The sequence below is a fragment of the Phyllobates terribilis genome, unplaced genomic scaffold (assembly GCF_046119375.1).
Source record: "Phyllobates terribilis strain yellow unplaced genomic scaffold, ASM4611937v1 Scaffold_3__8_contigs__length_932513732, whole genome shotgun sequence".
Classification (NCBI taxonomy): domain Eukaryota; kingdom Metazoa; phylum Chordata; class Amphibia; order Anura; family Dendrobatidae; genus Phyllobates; species Phyllobates terribilis.
The window spans coordinates 620,155,427-620,181,301 of NW_027362763.1; the positions used below are offsets into that span (position 1 = coordinate 620,155,427).

General features: G+C 44.3%; 1 protein-coding gene across 3 annotated transcripts in view; it reads right to left on the minus strand.

Annotated features, from left to right (window-relative positions):
- Nucleotides 1–25,875, minus strand: part of TULP4 (TUB like protein 4) — a 589,117-nt gene that overhangs the window by 342,952 nt on the left and 220,290 nt on the right. For all 3 annotated transcript variants that reach the window (XM_073671511.1, XM_073671513.1, XM_073671512.1), the window contains one exon: nt 19,355–19,483. In XM_073671511.1, coding sequence (XP_073527612.1) covers nt 19,355–19,483 — 129 coding nt within the window. The remainder of the gene's footprint in view (nt 1–19,354; nt 19,484–25,875) is intronic.

Sequence of the window (25,875 nt, forward strand, 5' to 3'; positions counted from 1 at the left end):
TTAGTCTGCAGATCCCCGGGCCAACATTTGAGCCAGAGGGCTCGTCTTGCCGCGTTAGCAAGCCCTGCCGCCCTAGCACCTAACCTGACGGAGTCCGCTGAGGCGTCAGCCAGGAAGGCCGCTGCCCCTTTCATTATCGGGATAGATTCAAGGATTGTGTCTCTCGATGTTTTTTGCCTCAGTTGTGATTCAAGCTGATCCAGCCAGACCATTAGTGACCTGGCCGTACACGTGGCAGCTACCGCAGGTTTTAACCCCACCTAGGGGCTTCCCAGGAACCCTTTAGGAAGGTGTCTGCCTTTTTATCCATGGGGTCTTTTAAGACGCCCATGTCCTCAAATGGAAGGGAGTATTTCTTTGAGGCTTTGGCTATGGCGACATCCAGTTTTGGTGCTTTCTCCCAAAAGAAATATGCCGGATCCTCAAACGGGTACTTTCGTTTAGGGGAAAGGAAGCCCTTCCTCTCCGGTCCTTTTCCACTCTTTCTTAATCAGTGAGTGAACATGTTCGTTGAGTGGAAAAGATCTCCTCTTTTTTTGTTCTAGACCACTGAACATCACGTCTTGTATGGATTTTTTGGGCCGGGGATCTGTTAATCCCATGGTAGACCTGACAGCCTTGAGGAGGCTATCTGTTTCCTCGATAGGGAAACAGCTCCGTCCTCCTCTATCTGTAGAAGAGGAAGAGGAGGAGGAAGAGGTGGAAGTGTCCGAATCTCCGCCATCCTCAGAACTGCTAGACCTAGACTCGGGGGATATGTTTTTAGTTTTCCTTAACCTTTTGCCCCCCTTTAATGGTGTTTTCGACCTGCGATTTAATTAGGTCTCTAAGTTCAGAGGCAAATCTCGGGGTTCCCTCGCATATAGTCTGCTCAATGCAGGAGCTGTAGAGTCTCTTATCCCAAGTAGTGGGCAAGGCTTCAGTGCATAGTGCACAAGTCCTATTTTTGGTTTTCTCTGTACTCTTTTTTCCCTATAGGAGACAAAAGAGAGAGAGCAAGGGCCCCTAGTTACAAAGTGGACTTTCACGAAGCTCACTTACCAACCAGACGGAAGAGCGGGTACCGGTTCAGGAGGTGGAGCCATCTTTGTAGACGGAGTCCTCCTGGAAGATGTCGAGGTGGAGTCCTTGCTGCGCTGCGACGATCTGCCGGAGCGCCCGCTTCCACTGTTCCGGTCCTGGTGCCCCGTCTCTTCCGGCCTCTTCTTTCGTTGAGTTGGAGGTGGTGGTGGCGACTGAGGATGTAGCTCTTGCTCCTCAGGTAGCTCCTGGTCACTCATTATATTTTTTTTTTCCACAGCGTGACAGAGCTCTGATGAGCAACTTCTGGCATCCTTCGCTGTCTTTTAAGGCACTGGGAGTCCCTCCCATAGTGCCTGTAGTGACCCGACGCCCCCTCCTCCCCAGCACCAGCAGGAGGACGCCCGCGCAGACTGGCTACCCAGTCATGCATTGCGTCATCCAGAGGCGCCCGGCGCGCATGCGGGAGGAGGGAGGGATGCCCGCGCCTGCGCAGACTGGCTACCCAGTCATGCATTGCGGCGCCGCGTCATTCAGGGGCGCCTCGCGCGCACGCGTGGCAGACCCGGAAGCTCAAATGCACGCCGCCGGGCCGCGCTCTCACCTCCGCAATCAGGGGGGTTCAGCACAGTCCTCGACGGCCCCGACAGGCCCTGTCCTCTTCGTCTGGACCTCCCTCCGCACACCCTAAAGGCCCACTGACCCCAGCACTGGCGCCTCAGGACACCGCACCAGCCGAGGCAGGGGACTCCCGCTGCCTGGATCGGGCTGGCCGGGCCTGGCATCCCACGACATCCATCTTCTGGCACCCCGCAGGTATGCCTCCTCCGGACTGTAGGATCTCGTCAAGGACAGGAAACCAACTGATGCGGGAGAGAGGCACTGCCCTTTTATCTGTAGGTTTCCTGTCCTTGAAGGGCGGATCCCCTCTCTCCGTGGTGCCATCATGGGGGTAGGAGAAAATGAACATTTTATGTATGGTAAAGTTGATTATCTACCATATTTTTCGGACCATAAGACGCACTTTTTTCCCCCAAAATTTGGAAGAAAAATGGGGGGTGAGTCTTATGGTTCTAATGTTACTTTACCGATGGTGGAGGAGCGGGGAACGCAGGGTCCTCCGGCGGCGGCAGAGGTGAGATGCGGCTGGAGCCTGTACCTGTGCTGGAATGGCTGGTGAACCAGAGGAGCTGGGGCCTGTGCCGGGCTGTGAGTGGCGTCCGGCGGTGAGGCAGAGGAGCCGGGGCCCCTGGCGGACTGTGAGCGGTGTCCGGCGGTGCGGCAGAGCAGCGTGTGCGGCTTCCGGTGGCCGCGGCCATCTTCCTGAGGCCGTGATCCACGGGAAAATAGCCTCCTGAGCCGTCGCATGCGCCGATCGGGAACTCCAGCGGCCATTTTGCCTGTAGATCACGGCCTCAGGAAGATGGCCGCGGCCACCGGAAGCCGCACACGCTGCTCTGCCACATCGCCGGATGCCGCTCACAGCCCGGCACAGGCCCCGGCCCCAGGCAGGTGCACAGGCCCCAGCAAGTCCACATGCCCCAGCCAGACACCGGCATCGCACCTCTTCTGCTGCCACCGGGTTCCTGAGGCAGGGAACGGAGGGACCTGCGATCCTGTTCCACCATCACCGCAATTCACAGCTGCTGGAGCACCGGCTTCATGTATCCAGGGTCCACAGCATTCCTCCACTTCTGCCGGGCCAGTTTCCTGAAGGACCCTGCCTCCTGCTTCACCCCCCCAAGGTAAGATACCTAATCAGACTATAAGATGGACCCCATCAAACAAAAAAACATTTTTTTTCTTATTTTCCACCCCAAAATTTGGGGTGCGCCTTATAGTCCGAAAAATATGGTAATTACTTTTGAGCGCCTGAAATAAGGAGGTATTTAGAAAAATTGTAGCAATATTTTTGTTCAACCCCTTTAATTCCTTCACAACATTTGACGCAAGTTTAAATTGTGATCGGGAAGGGGTTCCCGCAAAACTACATAAACATACGTCATGGAGGGCGCAGAAGCAGTGCCCACACAATCACTGCTGGGAGCTCGGTTTAAGTAAAAGCCAAGCCTCGGCTGTCACCGCCAGGAGCGGTGCCCACACCCGCCCAGGCTATTTAACCCCATAAAGGCAGCGATCAATAGCCAACTCAGCATTTAGAAAGCTGAAAGAGGAAGGGGGCTCCCTCTCTCTGCAGATCGGCACTCTCGCGACATCACCAAGAGGGTCCAATCGTTGCTATGCAACCTTTAGTCGTCATGACTACCTTTGGGTCTGATAGCTAACGTGACCTGCATAGACCATGCAGGCAGCACCATCTAAAAGGCGTTCTGTCAGTGTAAGACTGACAGCTATAATGCACTGCAATTTTTGAAATATTTCATATACACATTTGTAGCGCTTTCTTATGTTTCTATTGCAGTAATGCAGTTTCAATGTCTTAAAGCAATCACTCCTACCAATTTAGGAGACATTATTGACCCTTTTTTTTTTATAATAGGTATATTTATGAAAAAAATAAACAAAAAAGTACATTTATTTGGTATTGCCTTGTCGGGAACGATCTGATCTATAAGAATGTCATACTATTTAACCCCTGAAGTGAATTCCGTGAAAAAAAAAAAAGTGGTAGAAAAACAATGCACTCTTTAATCATACTGCCAAAAATAAAAATACATTTGAATATAAAAAACTGTTTTTACTGTGTAAGAGAGCCAAACCATGAAAAAATTATATAAATGTAGCATCTCTGTAATCGTACTTACCTGAAGATTAAAGCTGTCTTTTCAATTTTACCTAACGGTGAACAGCACGAAAAAAAATAATTCTGAATTGCTGGTTCCAGAGCATTCGGCCTCCCAAAAATCATAATAGAAAGCAATCAAAAAAGGTCATATGCCCGAAAATGGTACCAATAAAAACCTAAACTCATCCCACATAAAACAAGCCCTCTCATAACTGTCAGCATTAAGATAGAAAAATTATAGCTCTTAAAAGAGTTTGATACAAAAATTTATTTTTACAAAAAAAAAAAAGTCTTTCAGAGTGTAATATATATATATTCGACACCTGTTAGGTGCCACAGGTAAGTTACAGGTGCTTTTAATTACACGAATTAGAGAAGCATCTCATGATTTTTCAAAGGGTGCCAATACTTTTGTCCACCCCCTTTTTTTAGGTTTGGTGTGGAATTATATCCAATTTGGCTTTAAGACAATTCTTTTTGTGTTTTTTTCATTGAAGACAAATTAAATGAAGAGAATAATACCAAAGAATTTGTAATTCCAATCATTTTCAGGAAGAAACTGAGTATTATCTGACAGAATGGCAGGGGTGCCAATACTTTTGGCCAACACTGTGTATATATATATATATATATATATATATATATATATATATATATATATATATATATATATATATACATACATACATATACACATACATATATATATATATATATACACATATATATATACACATACATATATATATATATATATATATATATATATATATATATATATATATATATATAATCTGCTGTTGATTTGTTTATTCTGCCTCCCAAAGATCACAGCAAGGTTTGGCTCACATTTATCCTGAACTCTACGCTGAGAGCTTACACTGGGGTTTCCGTGTAAATCTCTGAAATACGTGATTCAGAGGGCACCCTTGGAGAAAGATTCCCTATAAGGCTGTGTGCCCACGATGTGGTTTTTAAGCGTTTCCGTGGCGTTATTTCCGCCGCGGAAATGCTTAAAAAAAGCTCGCTGAAAGGTCTGTAATGTTCCCCAATGATAATCCGCAGCGGAAATTTCTGCTGCGGATTATCATTGCGCAGCACTATTCATTTTGCGGAATTGCGCCAAAATCGCCACCATTAACTTGCATTGAATCACATAATATCCGCATGATTACATGTACACACGCGGATATTATGCGATTCAATGTGCGGATGGTACCCGGGTCTAGAGAAGAGGAGACTCTCCTCCAGACCCGGGTACCATAGTACCTGTAGTTAAAAAAGAATTAAAATAAAAAAAAAACTTATACTCACCTTTCCGGCGCCCCCCAGTCTCCTCTGAGCGGTGCTGCTGTGTCCTTGGCTTCCGGCGGTGGTCTGCAAGGACCTTTTGTGACGTCCTTCAGTCATGTGACGGTCACGCAACCGCTGATGTCAGCGGTCAGGTGATGGTCGCGTGACCATCACATGACTAAATGACGTCATGGAAGCTCCTTTTTAGAGCACCACGAGCCGCCGAAGACACCGGACGCATCGCTGAGGAGACCGGTGGCCATCGGAAGATGAGTGTAATGTTCTTTTTTATATTTTAACATTTTTATTCCTTTTTTTTTTTTTTTTAAACTAATGATGCTGAATTTGCAGCATCGTAACTTGGTCACACAACATAAATCATGCCGGTTGCATGGATTGATATAGTGTGACCAAGTTGTCAAGCACTTTTCCAAATGAAGCTAAAATCGCTTGGAAAAGCGCTTGACAACCCACATGCGAAATCGCATGTTAAAAAAGCTTCACAAACGCTTCTACAAGGCAGAAAAAAACACATGTGAAATTCGTGTGCGGTTTTTCTGCCAGGGAGATGCAGAAACGCTCAGGAAAAACCCAGCATTTTAAGGCTACGTTCCCATGTTGAGGTTTTGGCGCGATTTTAATGTTGCAGAATTTCTGCACTATTTCTACTTCTATTATTTAAATTCAGGTCAGTTTACGCAGTGATACAAATTAGCATAGTGAGCATGAGATTTCTATAAATCCCATTCACTTTGCTGTAACTGTAAGACGCTGCTTTTTTGAAGGACCAAAAAAATGCAGCGTCAAAAACACAAGTAAAGCTCATCGTTGGAATGTAGCCTAAGTGGTAAAAATGTAATTATTTTTTCCTCATCGCCTAATGGTCTAAAAGTCCATGACACACCCGTGGTGTCGACATCCTCACTAACCCACAAGATGAATTCATTGAGGGATGAAATTTGTAAAATAGGGTCGATTATGGGTGGGGGGGGGGGGAATTGCTGTCATGGAGCTTTATGGAACACTCGCTCCGTTTGCAACAAACTTTCCTACAGCCATGATATTTTTTCATCACTAACAAACTTTCCTTCCTTCATCACCGGAAACCTGGCTCACCCCCTCTGACACAGCCTCTTCAGTTGCACTTACGTTCGGTGAATTCCATCGGACTCAAACCCCCCACCCCATTGGCAAGCATGGTGGAGGAGTAGGTTTACTACTTTCAGATAACTGCTCCTTCACCCAAATCCCAATGCTACCCTCCGTTACTCTCCCCTCTTTTGAGGTGCACTGTGTGCGCATCTACTCCATCTCCAACCTCCAACTGGCTGTCATTTAACGCCCCCCAGGACCAGCCACCACTTTCTTTGACCACTTCACCACCGGGCTACTTCATTTCTTTTCCGCTGACATCCCCACTATCATCATGGGCGACATCAACATCCCCAATAACATTTCCCTCTCAGCTCTCTCTAAGCTTCTATCCCTCACCTCCTCCTTCGGCTTTGATCAGTGGTCTTCCACAGTCACTCACAAAGATAGCCACACACTCGACCTCATCTTCACCAGCATGTTTACTATCTAACCTCTCTAACTCACCTCTCCCTCTTTCTGACCACAACCTACTTACATTCTCTCATTCTCTACCCTCTCCTCTCCAAGGTCATAATCCCCACTCCACAAACTTACATATCCTCGCAGAAATCTCAAACACCTTGACCTACACTCACTCTCTAAATCCCTCCTCCCTCTTAGGCTGGGTGCCCACGTAGCGTTTTTCAAGTGTTTATGCTGCGGAATTTCCGCAGCGTAAACGCTTGTGAAACGCTAGGTAATCCGCACCCCATGGTCCCCAAGGGGATTCCGCATGTTCTATGCACATGCTGCGGATTTTTCCACAGCGTTTATGCTGCGTACAAAAATCTGCAGCATGTCATTTAATTTTGCGGAAGCGCAGCGGAATGGCCGCCACTGACTTGCATTGAGACGCATAGAATGCGCGTCTGTACATTTCTACAAGCGAATTCTATGCGTCTCTATGTGCGGATGGTACCCAGTTCTGGAGGAGAGAAGACTCTCATCCAGACCTGGGTACCATTGTACCTGTAAAAAATAAAATAAAATAATAAATAAAATTTATACTCACCTTTCCGAAGGCTTCTCTGCATGCCGGCATCGCTGAAGGACCTTCGGTGACGTCACAGTCATGTGACCGCAGGCCCTTCACCACTCTGTCTCGCGATATGCCGGCAGCCAGGAACCAGCGCTGCAGCCATGCCGGGGCATCGGGGGTGAGTATAGCTTTATTTTATTATTTTTACATTTCACACTGTATAAATCCATGCTGTTTGCATGGATTTATACAGTGTGACCTAGTTGTCAAGCACTTTCCAAGTAATGCTATCGCCTGGAAAGCGCTTGTCAATCTGCATGCGGAAACGCATGTGAATCCGCATGTGGATCCGCATGTATTCCGCATGTATTCTGCAGGAAAAACGCATGCACAAGCTGCATGCGTTTTTTCTGCCAGGGAGATGCAGAAATGCTGCAGAAATTTTCTGCTTCATTTCTGCATCATGGGCACATAGCCTTACAGACATAAGTTCCTTACACGATGCAGACATTGCTGCTGCTTTATATAACACCACAACAGCTGCAGCTCTCGATTCGGTCGCCCCTCTCACACTCACCAAAGCTCGCACAATCAATAGGCATCCCTGGCACACCAACCAGACTAAAGAACTGCGACGGGCCTGCAGGGTTGCTGAGTGGAGATGGAAAAGGTCCCGCTCCAACGAGTACTTCATCACATTCAAACAATCGCTCACCATTTTCAAGTCCACACTCACTGCAGCAAAACTTACTTCTCATCTCTCATATCCTCCCTGTCTCACAACCCTAAACAGCTATTCAACACTTTCAATTCTCTCCGCCGTCCCCAATGCCTCCTTCCTCTCCTCTCATCTCAGCCGAAGACTTTGCCTCATTCTTCAAGCAGAAGATTGACATCAGACAAAGAGTTTGCCTCAAGTCCCCACAGCCCCTCCTCATATCAGCCCAACCTTCCTCCTACATAACCAGCTTCTCCACCATTACAGAACATCAAGTTTCCTCTTTACTCTCCAAATCACACCTTACCACCTGTGAACTCGACCCAATCCCATCCCACCTAATCCCTAACCTTTCCACAGTCTTTATCCCAACTCTAACCCACCTCTTCAACCTGTCAATAACAACTGGCGTCTTTCCCTCATGTTTCAATTATGAGTCAATCACACACATTCTCAAAAAGCCTTCCCATGACCCACCCTCTCTTTCTAGCTATCGTCCCATAACTCCCCCCCTATGCCTAAAAACTACTGGAACAACAAGTCCACCTTGAACTTCCTCCCACCTCTCCTCCTGCTCCCTATTCGACTGCTTACAATCAGGCTTCTGACTGCACCATTCTACTGAAACTGCACTGACTAAAGTCACCAACGACCTACTAGCCGCCAAATTTAAGCGGCACTACTCAGTCCTCCTCCTTTTGGACCTGTCATCTGCCTTGGACACAATGGATCATTCCCTCTTACTACAGACTCGCTCATCTCCCGGTACTAACCTGCAAGCAATCTCCGATCCTCACAGGATCTCCTTCTCTACTCCCCTCTTATCTCCTCTTCCCACAATCGCATACAAGATTTCTCCCGTGCATCCCCCCTACTCTGAAACGCTCTACCCCAACATATTAGGCTCTCGCCTACCTTCGTTACTAATTCTTACATGAGTTGTGCATTACACAACTCATAAAGGTGAGCACATTTTCTTTTTACCTACTTGGTTGTTGTTGGATAACAGCGCTATTGCGCCCCTATCTTTCTACTTACATTTGAAAAATGTGAGGCTAAAGCATAATTTTCAATAAAAAATCTTAATATTTCATTTTCACAAATTATGTGAAGCACCAGTGGGTAAAGATACTCATCACACCCTTAAATCAATTACTTGAGAAGTGTGGTTACCAAAATGGGGTCACTTGTGGGGGGATTCTGCCTTTTTGGCATGTCAGGGGCTCTCTAAATGCAACTAGGAATCTGCAATTTATTCCAGTCAAATTTGCACTCCAAAAATCAAATAGCGCTACTTCCATTACAAGCCCTGTAGTGTGCCTAAACAATAAATCCCGGTCACACATAAAATATCAGCGTACTCAGGAGGCATTGTACAACAACTTGTGGGCTCCTCCTGATTCCCTTGTGAAAATTATAAATTTGGGGCTACAGTAACATGTTCAGGAAAAAAAAAAAAAACAATCTTTGATTTTCATGGCCCAATGTTATAAAAATGTACAATTCATCTCTTGGTTTAAAGTTAGAAAAATTTCTCAAGAAGTGTAGTTTCCAAAATAAGGTCACTTGTGTGAAGTTTCAGCTGTTTTTGTACCTCAGGGGCTCTGTAAATGCAACATAGCATCCACAATCTATTACAGCTACAAAAGCCAATAATAACTCTTCAACGGATCGATCTGACTGAGACTGTTTTTTCATGACATAATGTACTTCATGACGGAAGTAAAATTTCTTCGACATAACTTGCGTTTATTTGTGAAAAAAACGCATTTGGGTGAAAATCTTGAACATTTAGCAATTTTCAAACTTTAAATTTTTATGCCCTTAAATCAGAGAGATATGTCACATAAAATAGTTCATAAATAACATTTCCCACACGTCTATCTACATTTACCAAAACATAATTTGTAGGGACCACATCACATTTGAAGTGACTTTGGGGGGCCTATATGACATAAAATACCCAAGTGACACCATTCTATTAACTGCACCCCTCAAGGTGCTCAAAACCACATTGAAGAAATTTATTAACCCTTCAGGTGTTCACAGGAATTAATGGAATGTGGAAGGAAAAAATGAACATTTAACTTTCTTTCACCAAATTTTTTTATTTTAGACCAAATTTTTTTCATTTTCTCATAAGGTAATAGGAAAATATGAATGCAAAAATTTGTTTTGCAATTTCTCCTGAGCATGCCGATATCCCATATGTGGGGGGTAGGGGGCACATGGCAGGACTCAGAAGGGAAGGAGCGCCTTTTGACTTTTTCAATGTAAAATTTGCTGAAACAATTAGCAGACGCCATGTCGCGTTTGCAGAGTTCCTGCCCACAAGTGACAACATTTTGAAAACTAGACCCCTCAGGGAACTTATCTACATGTGTGGTGAGCACCTTGAACCTCCAGGTGCTTCACAGAAATGTATAATGTTAAGCCGTGAAAAAAAAATAAAATCACATTTTTCCCACAAAAATGTTCTTTTAGCCCCAAATGCTTTATTTGCACAAGGGTAAAAGGAGAAAATTAGACCCAAAATTTGTTGTGCAATTTCTCCTGAGTAAGAAGATACACTATATGTGGGAGTAAACTACTGTTTGGGCACACATCAGAGCTCCGAAAAGAAGGAGTGACTGTTTGGAATGCAGACTTTGATGGAATGGCCTTTGGAATTCATATCGCGTTTGGAGAGACCCTGATGTGCCTAAACAGTGGAAAACCCCACAAGTGCTTCACAGAATTTTACAATATTGATCAGTGAAAAGTAAAAATATATATTTTTCCCACAAATATATTGTTTTAGCCCCAATTTTATCATTTTCACAAGGATAACAGGAGAAAATGGACCGCAAAAATTTGCTGTGCAATTTTTCCTGAGTACGCCAATAAACCATATGTGGTCGAAAACTACTTTGAGGCACAGGGGGAAGTTCAGAAGGGAAGGAGCGCCATAATCTAACTAACTTGCTAGTGCTTAGTGATCTTGATGTTATGTCGACACTGGGTCACCAAGGCAACGATCAGGCACCATTCGTGGCACTGAGTGCAGGGTGTCAGCTGTCAGTATCAGCTGACACTCAGGTGCACACAGTCTTTGTGCGCGCAACATCACCATGACAGGTACTTACCGACCTTGGATGTATGTATACATCAACTTGGACGTATGTATACTTCCAAAGTTGTAAAGGGGTTAATAGTAGATTCCAACCAAATGTGGGGTATCAGGGTACTCAGGAGAAAATGGAACCCACTATCTATTGTTGGAAGGCCACATAGACAATATCTATTACATGTGTAATATGAATCACTGAACTCACAATTAGATACATGAAGTCTGGATAACAACAAAGGCCTACACCAAAGAGATAGACCATGAGTTGTAATGAGGGTTGCAAAACCTGTGAGGCAGGAAGGCAGTTGTGTGTCATTTGATGTATTGATCTTTGATCTGGTAATAGAGTAAAGAGTGAGTCTACATGTGAAATGTCTCCAGCCTCTTGAAAGGTACATAACTCCTGTGCTGTTTGGATTACAAACTATTATTCTTGATGGACATATTGTCTCCAGACCAAATGGAATTTGAACTCATCATCAAGCCTTTTTGACACACGGACCTTTTCCTTAAATAAAAGGACTCCATCCGAGGAAGATGAAGACCACTGCAATCACATTTGACCTTTGACCCTCTAATCCATTCCAAACGTCCCACCTTCAGGAGAGCGTTGACATCAGCAGCCAAGTACGTGTTCCTGGAGAACTCTGTGACCCGATTGGATGGTACTATTATATGGAAGTGTTACAGGGATGTGCAATGAATGGCATTTAAACCAACAAGAAGCTGATCATATAGCAATAAATAGTCACTGAGACGCACCTGACAACTAAAACTATCAGCCAAAGAAAATAGTGCACTAAAGTCTCAAACTGAATCTTTCATTAAAGAGAATACAATAAATTTACAACCAATAGTTAAAAGGCAGAGTACCACAAAATGCAATAAAACATAAAAGATGTTAATTATATAGTGTTTATCCCAATGCCTAGAGAATATGTACCTGTGGACAATGTAGAAAACTACATACAGTATGTACTAAGGTAACACTTACATCATGTGATGAAGATAAGGGATAGTTGATGTGTGGCCCACGAGACTCAATGTGCGTTTCACCCTTGCTTTATCAGGGGGCGAAGCAAGAGTCTAACATGTTTGACTGTGTGACTGACCAAGTTATAACAGCAAGCAAGAGAGGTATCTTCCCACTTCAAGTCCTCCACCTGTCTCTCCTATTACCTTTTAAAGATCCATTAACTATTGTTCATTAATATTAACTGGCAAGTCAAAACTCTGCAGATTCTACACTACTGTGCAATTTCTCTTGTTACCCTTTTGAAAATATGAAATTGGAGGCTAAAGCAACATTTTCATGTCCAAAAACGTAATTCATTTTCACGACCCAATATTATAAAATTCAATGATGTATCAGTAGGTTTAACATGGTCATCAAACCAGTCTAAAAATTCATTGAGGGGTGTAGTTTTCAAAATGGGGTCACCTGTGTATGGTGTCTGCTATTTTGGCACCTTGTGGGCTCTGTAAATGCATCATGGCATCCGCAATCTATTCCAGCCAAATTTACACTCCAAAAATTAAATAGCTATGTTAAGGACTATGTTAAAGGACCCTGCCTCTAATGTGGGCTCGCAAGTTGAGCCCGCATCTTTCCCAGCAGCCATCATCTGCCTCTAACAGCTGCAGGTGGAGTGGAGTTCTGCCCGTGGCTGTTAACCTGTCAAATGCCACTGTCAATCCGATCAGTAAACAGCGTAACAAGAAAAAAAAACAAAATGCCAGAATTGAGTTTTTTTGACTATCCCAACAACACAATAAAATTTAATAAAAGGCGATCAAAACATCTTATGTACCGCAAAATCATATTAATAAAACATTGGCTCCAGGAGCAAAAAACAAGCCCTCACCGAGCTCCAGATCCTGAAAATTGAAAGTGTTCCGGCTCTCAGAAAATGTTATCAGAAACAAATTTATTCATTTACAAATTTTGGATTTTTCACCTCTTAAATAAACCATAAACTATGCATATTTGGTATTTCTGTAATCACACTGACCTGGAGAATCATATTGCCAGGTCATTTTTACTGTTAAATAAACACTGTAAATAAAAAAAAAAAAAAAAAAAATTGCAGAATTGTGTTTTTTTGCTATTTTGCCACAGTTGGATTTTTTTTCCGCTTTACAGTACATCACATGACAAAATGGATGGTGTCATTCAAAAGTTCAACTCGGCCCGCAGAAAACAAGCCCTCACACAGATACACCGGTTGAAAAATAAAAAAAGTTATGGCTCTTGCAATAAGTGGAGGAAAAAACGTTAGAGCAAAAACAAAAAACTGCCCAGTCCTCAAGGAGATAAAAAACATTGCCAGAATCTGGTGTCTGCCAACTTGTAGCAAGTCATAATAGCCAGAGAATGCTCTGCTAAGTACTATATGCAAATTGCCTCTTCAGAGAGAAAAAGGACTTGAACTCTATAGCGCCACCTATTGGAAGCAGCAATCCTACAAGTCACAATCAACCCTTTAACTAGTCTTGTAATATGACTTAGGATAAAAGCCAAATCAGAATCTCAATTTGCACACACAGTGTTTCGGGCTGTTGGCCCTCGTCAGTGCAAAGTATGAGAACTGATTTGGCTAGATGAGAGGCTCTGGACTAAGGGGTAACGTTTCTCCTTATGGAGAGTGACACACCAGCTCCGGCATGTCAAGGTAAGGAGGCTTATTCACCGTGCAATGCTCCTCTGGGAAATCTAATATGCAAATTGCCAAAAGTACTAAAGACACTTGCAGGGGTGGATTAAAAGAAGCCAGGGCCCATGCAGTTTAGAAGGAGCACCCCCCCTGCCCCCTCCCGCTGACAGAAATAGCGGTGAGCGTATCGCGGCGCGCACATTTTCCCCTTATATACAGAACTATATATAACATAGCGCTATACATAATAGGGCAGGAGTGGGAGATTAATTTTCAGAAGGGCCACATGAGAGACCGTGACTGTTGTGGAGGCCGAACAATACGCTGAAATTAATTCTGCTCAATATTAACATATTAATTCTAATTATTTTTAATTTTATTTCTATCACTTAATATTGAGCAGAATTAATATGCTGACATAACCTATATACGGTATGAGCCTCCACATAATCCCCTCAGTCAACAACCAAAGCTATCAACCTATGGGGCCTTTATACATGTAAACCATAAAAATAAAAAAAATAAAAAAATTCTCTTTATTTTAAAAACTCAATACATAAAGACATTAGTGATGAGCGAACGTGCTCAGATAACTTGTTATCCCTGCACACTCCGGTGTTATCCGAGTATCTTGCAGTGCTCGGATAATATATTCCAGTCCCTGCGGCTGCATGTTTTGTTTTTGTCTGTTAGACAACCACAACACTTAACAAACAGGCAATCCCGCATGTGTTGTATCTGTCTAACAGCAGATACAACATTATATACACTGCTCAAAAAAATAAAGGGAACACTCAAATAACACATCCTAGATCTGAGTGAATGAAATATTCTCATTGAATACTTTGTTCTGTACAAAGTTGAATGTGCTGACAACAAAATCACACAAAAATCATCAATGGAAATCACATTTATTAACCAATGGAGGCCTGGATTTGGAGTCACCCCCAAAATTAAAGTGGAATAACACACTACAGGTTGATCCAATTTTGATGCAATGTCCTTAAAACAAGTAAAAATGAGGCTCAGTATTGTGTGTGGCCTCCACGTGCCTGTATGACCTCCCTACAATGCCTGGGCATGCTCCTGATGAGGCTGAGTATTGTGTGTGGCCTCCACGTGCCTGTATGACCTCCCTACAACGCCTGGGCTTGCTCCTGATGAGGCTGAGTATTGTGTGTGGCCTCCACGTGCCTGTATGACCTCCCTACAACGCCTGGGCATGCTCCTGATGAGGCTGAGTATTGTGTGTGGCCTCCACGTGCCTGTATGACCTCCCTACAACGCCAGGGCATGCTCCTGATGAGGCTGAGTATTGTGTGTGGCCTCCACGTGCCTGTATGACCTCCCTACAACGCCAGGGCATGCTCCTGATGAGGTTGCGGATGGTCTCCTGTGGGATCTCCTCCCAGACCTGGACTAAAGCATCCGCCAACTCCTGGACAGTCTGTGGTGCAACGTGACGTTGGTGGATGTGCTCAATCGGATTCAGGTCTGGGGAACGGACGGGCCAGTCCATAGCTTCAATGCCTTCATCTTGCAGGAACTGCTGACACACTCCAGCCACATGAAGTCTGGCATTGTCCTGCATTAGGAGGAACCCAGGGCCAACCGCACCAGCATATGGTCTCACGAGGGATCTGAGGATCTCCTCTCGGTACCTAATGGCAGTCGGGCTACCTCTGGCGAGCACATGGAGGGCTGTGCGGCCCTCCAAAGAAATGCCACCCCACACCATTACTGACCCACTGCCAAACCGGTCATGCTGAAGGATGTTGCAGGCAGAAGATCGCTCTCCGCGGCGTCTCCAGACTCTGTCATGTCTGTCACATGTGCTCAGTGTGAACCTGCTTTCATCTGTGAAGAGCACAGGGCGCCAGTGGTGACTTTGCCAATCCTGGTGTTCTGTGGCAAATGACAAGCGTCCTGCATGGTGTTGGGCTGTGAGCACAACCCCCATCTGTGGACGTCATGCCCTCATACCACCCTGATGGAGTCAGTTTCTAACCGTCTGTGCAGACACATGCACATTTGTGGCCTGCTGGAGGTAATTTTGCAGGGCTCTGGCAGTGCTCCTCCTGTTCTTCCTTGTACAAAGGCGGAAGTAGCGGTCCTGCTGCTGGGTTGTTGCCCTCCTACGGCCCCCTCCACATCTCCTGGTGTACTGGCCTGTCTCCTGGTAGCGCCTCCAACCTCTGGACACTACGATGACAGACACGGCAAACCTTCTTGTCACAGCTCGCATTGATGTGCCATCCTGGATGAGCTGCGCTACCTGAGCAACTTCTGTGGGTTGTAGAGTCTATCTCATGCTACCACGAGTGTGAAAGCACAACCAACATTCAAAAGTGACCAAAACATCAACCAGAAAGCATTGGTACTGAGATGTGGTCTGTGGTCCCCACCTGCAGAACCACTCCTTTATTGAGGGTGTCTTGATAATTGCCAGTAATAATTTCCATCTATTGTCTATTCCATTTGCACAACAGCATGTGAAATTGTTTGTCAATCAGTGTTGCTTCCTAAGTGGACAGTTTGATTTCACAGAAGTTTGATTTACTTGGATTTATATTCTGTTGTGTAAGTGTTCCCTTTATTTTTTTGAGCAGTGCATATATACCCTATAGGGCCTGAACAGTTGTGTACTTAGCTTAATGGAATCTTCTTCCGACACTTTTTCTCCTCCTTTGGTCATTCAGGGATCCATCAGGGAATTCCTTAAATCAGGAGGAAGAGGAGACTATAAGCCGAACTGCAATGAGGATAACAGCTCACACGTGCAGGCAATATGCCCCCACAAAGCCCCTACATACAATATGAGCCCCCACACAGCCCCTTACATACAAAATGAGCCCCCATAGCCCTGTACATACAGTAGGAGCCCACACACAGCCCCCTACATACAGTATGAGCCCCCATAGCCCTGTACATACAGTAGGAGGCCACACAAAGCCCCCTACATACAGTATGAGCCCCCCATAGCCCTGTACATACAGTAGGAGCCCACACACAGCCCCCTACATATAGTATGAGCCCCTACATAGCTACCTAGATAAGGTAAGAGCTCTCACACAGCCCCATAGATACAGTATGAGCTCCCACATAACTCCCTTTATACAGTATAAATCCACACAAAGTCCCCTACATACAATGACACCACAGTACCCCAATATACAGTATGAGCCCCCAACATAGGCCCCTACATACAGTATGAGCTCCTTGCATACAATATGACACTACACAGTCCCCAATATACAGTATGAGCCTCCACATAGCCTCCTATATACAGTATGAGCTTACACATACAGTATGAGTCCACACAAAGTCCCCTACATACCATGACACCACACAGTCCCCCATTATAGAGTATGAGCCCCCAACATACAGTATGACCCCCCCACATACATGAGCCCCCACACAGCCATACACATACAGTATGAGTCCTCACATAGCTCCCAATATATATATATAGTATGAGCCCCCACATAGCTCCTTGCAGCCCCCAAACCCACAGGATAACATTAATCTGTAGCCCCCAAGATAATATATTATGCAGCCACTAGCATCCCCCACGGTCACATACCCTGCGGCCCCCCCATGGTCACATCCCCTGCTGCCCTCCACCCATGGTCACATACCCTGCAGCCCTCCACCCATGGTCACATACCCTGCAGCCCTCCACCCATGGTCACATACCTTGCCCCCCCATGGTTACATACCCTGCAGCCCCCCATGGTCACATACCCTGCTGCCCCCCCATGTTCCCATACCCTGCTGCCCTCCCTTGGTCACATACCCTGCTGCCCTCCCCCCATGGTCACATACCCAGCATCCCTCCCATGGTCATGTACCCTGCTTCCCCCATAGTCACATACCCTGCAGCCCCCCCCATGGTCACATACCCTGCTGACCCCCATGGTCACATACCCTGCTGACCCCCATGGTCACATACCCTGCTGACCCCCATGGTCACATACCCTGCTGACCCCCATGGTCACATATCTTGAGTCCCCCCACATGGTCACATACCCTGCAGCCCTTCCCCATGGTCACATACCCTGCAGCCCCCCCACCCCCATGGTCACATACCCTGCAGCCCACAGGATGACATGCCCAAGTCACTCTCTCACAGAACAGGAAGCAGTTATTTGCTTCTTACTGTCACCAGGAGCTGCCAGGAGGAGAGAACAGGAAGAAAGGCAGCACTGAGCACAAGATGAGCAGGGGGCGGAGCCAGCACCGAGCACCACAGGAGCAGCAGTGCAGGAGCCGACAGCCGGGAGGGGCTCCGCGCATGAGTACAGCAGATGTGGGCATGCAGAGTGCGCTGCGTGTTCGCGTCTGCTGCCTTGTCCTGCGGGCAGCGCACATAACATTCTAATGAGGGCAATCTGGCCATGGGCCCCCTCGGAGCTCCAGGCCCCGGGCGGTAGCCCAGATTGCCCTCATTATAATCCGCCTATGGACACTTGTTAAGAACAGGTTGAATAAGGGCTCATTCAGACATTAGTGTTTTTCTGAGTCTGGTCAGACCCTCTGCGTGAATCATTTGGTCTGTGGAAAAAATCTGACAAGTGAACAACCTCATAGGCTGTGATTGGTACAAGAGTGCTATATGTGAAAACATGGGTAGCACTCAACTGAAAAAAATTACACCTGAATGAGCAATTACTAGGACTTAGCATATCTGCTTTCATCTATTCTTAGCCAGAAAAGGTATACTGCCCATTATGAGAAGCAGCGTTGATTTACTGAAAGCCGATTTCCTTTACTGGCCAACACAATTTCAGGGGGTAATCATATAAATTCTGGGTTGCAGGGAATTAATTGAATTCTGCAGTGCATTCTGGATATATGAGGACAGGAGTCAGAGCCAGGAAAGTACTGGCAGATTCCAGCACAAGTTCACTGCTCTCCTGGAGAGAAAAGCAAGTTGTTTAGTGGAGGAAGTAGGGCACAGAGCTGAAAATTAGACTGTGACAGCATTCAAACTAGAGGCAAAGTAGAGCTAAACAAAAAGACCCTTCTTCAGGTTGTGGTTAAAAAGGAAAATACTCTTTGAAGATCAGATACATTTTAAGAATTTATAGATAATAAAATTCATATTATATATAATTATTACATCATTACATATAATGATATTTTATTATTATAATGGATGATCATAAAACTCAATTATCCTCCCTCCAGCAACTTCCTTCCAGCCATCGGGGCGGTGCAGGGAACTGTTCCAGTCACTGTTCACTATTCTGAGAGCACTGCTGTAATCACTCCCTGGCACACTGCTTAACAGCCTGCTTTGCACACACACGCTGTAAAGCAAGCTGTCAATCAAAGTGGTGGGGAGTGATTACAGCTTAACTCACAGTATATAATGCAGTATATATTGTATGCATGTTATATAATATAAAAATATCATTATATAACGATAATAAATAATTTGAATAATTTTCTCCCTTTAGACACTGCTCCAGAAAGCAGCCAGGCAGGATTTTAACACTATATACCTGCATATTAACCCTTTATCTGCACGCAAATCGCATTTCTGGACATGACAGGTTCACTTTTTCTCATTATCAAACTTAAATCTACACACCATTCACTGTCTTCCCAAAAATTTCTCTGCTCTTTAAAAAGAAAATAACTTTCCTTGCACCAAATCAAATTAATTTATAGAAAACACTCCAGATTTACCACCCACCTGTGCTCCACGATCATTGACTAGTTCCACAGACCATCTACCTTCATACTGGATCCAGACGAATATTCCTCCATCTGCATCGCAGGTTGCCAACTTTTGAAAAGGTTCATTCCATCTCACTAGCACTACCTGAAAAACAACAAAAACTAGATCAATCAGCATTATCAAAGACTGTGCATGAGTTTAGGACATCTTTCCTTGTTAGGATTCATTAACTTCTAATTTATCTCCTGAGGTTGGAGCGGTCAACCATTAATAATCACTATATTCAGAAATGTTTAGTGAGCTTTAAAGGTAAGCCAATAAAGAAAAATAAATAAACTTGACCACCTAACACTGTGTATTTGGGAATGGATGTGCAGATATACCCATGTCTGACATGCTTACTGCTTACTGCTTACTACATATCTGCATTCCATATAAAACAACAACGGCAAAGCAACACAAAAACAGTGTTGTGCCATTCCTCTGGTATTCATTCTGGTAGTAAATGAAATGACAACTAAATGTTAAGAAAATATATAAATGTCATGGAGAATGCAATTATTTACCAAAACAGAAAAGCTTCCAACTCACTACAAATAACACCTGCCTAAAGATTTTCACACCTCAAATACATTTATAATTGGTTAAGGACCACCCGCTACATGTATACAGTAGGAGGATCAGATCCTTAAAGGGTTATTCCTACTCTCTATGACTGGTATATTTGCTATTTGAGTGGAAAAGAAAATTAAAATGTGTCCCCATTCTCCATTTCTACTCTTTAATTTTATTATTTACTGTCTTTTACTAATGGAACAAGACAGCAGCAATAGCCGAAATGCACTTTCATAGTCAATCAGCTTGTAAGCACTGCACTAAAGCTGGACGGGATAGCTGGGGCAAGCTGTTAGCTCATGATCCCAGACAGGTTCAATTGCACTGTGCTTCCAATGGAGGCTGTAAGGCCACGTTCACACGTTCAGTGTTTGCAGGGCTGTGTAGTCGGTAAGCCAAACCTCCAACTCTGACTCCTCAATTTCCATAACACCGACTCCCTCATACATGGCTCATGTTTAAGTGATAAATTTACTGTAGCACAGATTCATCTCAGCTAAAAGTCTAGACCCTTAGATCAGGAATAGGACAGACATTTATAGGACATTTCATAACTTTCCCAAATTCTTATGAAATAAATGCTCCCCACAAACTGCACTGAACTACTGTACCCAATTTATTATATATTTTAAGAGTTGGACTTGGTTCATTTTATGCCGACTCCACCAAAATGGGCTCCGACTCAACAGCACTGAGTATTTGGTCTGTATTTTACATCAGTATTTGTAAACCAAACCAGGAGTGGGTAAAAAATACATAAGTGGTGACGTGTTTCTATTAAATTTTCCCTCTGATTGTTCCACTCCTGATTATGGCTTACATATACTGATGCAAAATATTAACCAAACACTGAACGTGTGCAAGTGGCCTTATAGCAGGAGTGCAGTTTACGCCACAGGTTCAACAATGGAGCTTTCCTGAACAGTCAATTAATCTGGAGTGTCTGCCCCCTTGCAATCAACCATGGGTGCACTCATGAAAAAAAATATTAAATGTAATCCCTTTACCCCCGAGGGTGATTTGCACGTTAATGACTTGGCCAATTTTTACAAATCTGACCACTGTCACTTTATGAGATAATACCTCTGGAACGCTAGAACGGATCCCACTGATTCTGAGACAGTTTTTTCTTGACATATTGTACTTCATGATAGTGGTAAAATTTCTTCAATATCACTTGCGTTTATTTGTGAAAAATCGGAAATTTGCTGAAAATTTTGAAACTTTCGCAAATTTCAAAATTTTAATTTTTATGCCCTTAAATCAGAGAGATATATCACAAAAATAGTTAATAAATAACATTTCCCACGTGTCTACTTTATATCAGCACAATTTTGGAAACAAATTTTTTTTTTTTATTAGGGAGCTATAAGGGTTAAAAGTTGATCAGCAATTTCTCATTTTTACAACAAAATTTGCAAAACCATTTTTTAAGGGACCACATAACATTTGAAGTGACTCTGAGGGGTCTTTATGACAGAAAATACCCAAAAGTGACACCATTCTAAAAACTTAACCCTTCAAGGTGCTCAAAACAACATTCAAGAAGTTTATTAACCCTTCATGTGCTTCACAGGAATTTTTGGAATGGGTGAGAATAAAATGAACATTTAACTTTCAACACAAAAATGTTACTTTAGACCCCAATTTTTTTTATTTTCGCAGGGGTAACAGGAAAAAATGGACCCCAAAATTCATTGTGCAAATTCTCCTGAGCACGCAGATACCCCATATGTGGGGAAAAACCACTATTTGGGCGCACGGCAGGGCTCAGAAGGGAAGGAGCGCCATTTGACTTTTTGAATGTAAAATTTGCTTGAAAAATTAGAGGACGCCATGTTACATTTGGAGAGCCTATAATGTGCCTAAACAGTGGAAACACCCCATAAGTGATACCATTTTGGAAACTAGACCCCTCAGGGAACTTATCTAGATGTGTGGTGAGCATCTTGAACCCCCAGGTGCTTCACAGACGTTTAGAACATGAAGCTGTGAAAATAAAATTTTCACATTTTTCCCACAAAAATGTTTTTCAGCCCCCAGTTTTGCATTTTCATAAGGGTAACAGGAGAAATTGCACCATGCAACTTGTTGTGCAATCTCTCCTGAGTAAGCAGATACCCCATATGTGGGGGAAAACCACTGCTTGGGCGCACAGCAGGGTTCGGAATGGAAGGAGCGCCATTTTACTTTTTGAATGTCAAATTTGCTTGAATAATTAAAGGACGCCATGTTGCGTTTGGAGAGCCCATGATGTGCCTAAACAGTGGAAACCCCCCACAAGTGACACCATTTTGGAAACTAGACCCCTCAGGGAACTTATCTAGATATGTGGTGAGCACCTTGAACCCCCAGGTGCTTCACAGAAGTTTATAACATGGAGCCGTGAAAATAAAAAAATCTAACTTTTTCCACAAAAATAATCTTTTAGCCCCAAATTTTTTAGTTTCACAAGGGTAAGAGGAGAAAATGGAGCCCAAAAACTGTTGTGCAATTTCTCCAAAGTACGCCAATACCCCATATGTGGGGAAAATACACCGTTTGGGCGCCCATCAGGGATCAGTAGGGAAGGAGCACTGTGTGACTTTTTGAATGCAAAAATGGCTGGAATCAAGAACGGACACCATGTCACATTTCGGGAGACCCTGATGTGCCTAAATAGTGGAAACCCCCCACAACTGACTGCATTTTGGAAACTAGATCCCTCAAGGATTTTATCAAGTGATATAGTGTACATTTTGAACCCAGAGGTACAACAGAATTTGATAACATTAGGCCATCATATTGAATAAGTTGTCATTAGTCATGAGCGTAAGTGCTCTCTACTTGAGTTTGCATCGGGTACTCAGGTATGCACCATGTATCACGGGTGCTCGAGTGACATGCTCGAGTCCCCACCCCGCATGTTTCACGGTTGATAAGACACCCCAAAAAAAAAAAAACATGCGGGGATTGCTCGTGCATGGCAGGCAATCCCAGCAACGTTTTTTTGGCCACGAAGCATATGGGGCGGAGACTCGAGCATGTCACTCGAACACCCACGATACTCCATGCATACACGAGCACCCGATGCAAACTCAAGTAGCGAGCACTTGCGCTCAACGCTGGTCACCATATCATCATCATTTTTATTTTCTTTACTTTTGAAAAAACCCCAAGCCTAATACAACCCCAACCCTAACCCTAACCCCAACCCTAGCCCGACTCTAACCCTAGCTCTACCCTAGCCCAGCCCTAACCCCATCCCCAACCCCAACCCTAACCCTAGCCCAACCCTAAAGTTTATTTTTTTTTACATCATTCCTCATGTGGTATAAGTAATTAGGCGACTTTATTCTTCGGGTCGGTGCGATTACAGTGATGCCAGATTCATATCAGGTTTTTATGATTGACAGCTGTCACACTAAAATACGCTTTTTTTTTGCATCACCATTTTTGGAGAGCTATAATTTTTCCACAGTTTGGCTGACAGAGTCAAGTGATGGCTTGTTTTTTGCGGGAGAAGTTGACGTTTTTATTGGTACCATTTTCGAAAATGTGACATTTTTTGATCTCTTTCTATTCCAATTTTTAGGAGGCAGAATAAACAAAAAACAGCAATTCCGGATTTGTTTTCATGTTTTTTTTATGCCACTACGCATGTGGTAAAATTGATAAGGCAGCTTTATTCTTCGGGTCAGTACGTTTACAGCGGTACCGCATTTATATCTATTTTTTTATGTTTTGGCGCTTTTACACAATAAAAACTATTTTCTAGAAAAAAATATTTTTTTGCATCGCTTTATTCGGAGACCTTTAACTTTTTAATTTTTCGGCTGATGGAGCTGTATGGCGGCTTGTTTTTTGCAGGACAACATGACGTTTTGAGCAGTAACATTTTTATTTACATTCGTCTTTTTGATCGTGTGTTATTTCATTTTTTTGTTTGGCAATATGATTATAAAGTATTGTTTTTTTCTTTGTTTTTTATTTTTATATTTTTACCGTGTTCACTAAAGGGGTTAACTAGTGGGACAGTTTTATAGGTCAGGTCATTCCGGACGTGGCGATACCAAATATGTGTACTTTTATTGGTTTATTTTTTTTTCATAATCAATAAATATTATGGGTTCAATATATTTTTTATTTTGGGGGGATTCTTTTTTTCAGTTTTCTTTTAATATTTTTACATTTTTTTTTTTTTTTACTCCTACACTATGTCCCACTATGGGACTTTTACTTTTTGCAGCCTGATCAGCTGTATAGCATAGAGAGCAGCGGCTTCCTATGCCATGCAGCCCGTCAGCGCTGCACACAGGGAGACATTACTTTGGTCAAGCACTGCGCATGACCAAAGTAACGTCCTGCCTCCTGGTGACCCGGATGTTGTCATGACGACATCGGGTCGTCATGGCAACATCCAGGAAACTGCGGCAGACATTGCTAGAGGCTGGCAGGAGAGGTGAGTATCGCGATCACCTCCTCTTGCCCCCGCAATGCTGCGATCGATTTTGATCGCAACATTGTGGGGGTTAATGTGCCGGGAGCTCCCTGCACATAGCACCAGGTGTCAGCTGTAACAATCAGCTGACACCCGGCGGCGATCGCCCAGCACCACTTGTGCGCGGGCGCGATCGCCGCTCGCGTAATAGTATGTAGCTGGTCCTTAAGTCCCAGGGCACAGCTACGTACTATTACTGATGTCATCGGAAAGAGGTTAACCTTTATCCCCTGCACACCGTGTCCAATTTCCGTTTTTTATTTTTTTCTGTTTTCGTTTTTCCTTTCCTTTTTCCAAAAACCATAACTTTTTATTTTCCACATAGTAGTATGAGGATTTGCTTTATTTGCGGGAGGAGCTGTACTTTTCAACGACACCATTCATTTTACCATATAGTGTACTGGAACGTGGGAAAAAATTTCCAAGTGCGTTAAAATTGCAAAAAAGTACAATTCCAAAATTTTTTTTTCCATGTTCACTATATGGTAAAACTGACCTGGCAATTTGATTCTCCAGGTCAGCACAATTCCACAAATCCCAAACATGTATAGGTTGCTTTTTTTTTAAGTGGTGGGGAAAAAAAAAAAAGATTGCTTGAGTCACCATTTTCTGATACCTGCAACATTCTCAATTTTCGGGATCTGGGGCCGTGTAAGTGTAGCGTCGGTGTCTCTGCCTTCTGCCCTCACCTCACCACCGTGACCCAGATCTGGCATCCTCCGGCGCTCCAGCTGCATCTGCCCGGGATGCGCACACCACGCGCAATTTCCCGGGCACTACACTTAGGGAAAGGGGCCGCGCGCGCCGTCCTAAAAAGTCCCCGGCCAATGCCAGGAGGACTGCCTTTATATAAGGCACTTCCTCCAAAATGGAGGTGCCTGTGCAAGGTTGTTGTTTGTGTGCTAACACTCTCCTCAGCCCTCAGGTTCCAGTGCCCGCAAGCCTGTCTATCAGCCGTGCCCGCCAGCCTGTCTATCAGCCGTGCCGGCCTGCTTGTCTACCCGCATCACCTGCCTGTCTGCCAGCCGTGCTCATCAGCTGTGCCTGTCGGCTTCTGCCATCTGTCCCATGGGAGTCGCCTGCTCTTACACAAGGTCGGTCAAAGAAGGTTCACCTTCCCGGTCCCTCCTTGGTTCACGGAGTCGACTAAGCCGCCGTGTGGCCAGGGTCGGTCCAGGTAGGCACTTAGTTACGCCCTTCTGGTCTCTCCTTGTATCACAGAACAGAGGTTGCCATCTTAAAGTGGCCCCGACCTGAGGGGTTGAAGGCTATTCAGCGGTTTCTGAGATTTGCTAACTATTATCTCCTCTTCATTCCTCATTTCTCCTCCCGGACTGCTCCAATCTGGGTTCTCGCCGGCAAAGGAGCAAAAATCCCAGGGAATGGATTTCCGAGGTGGAAAGTGCCTTTGTCTCTCTTAAACAAGCCTTGTCCTCCACTC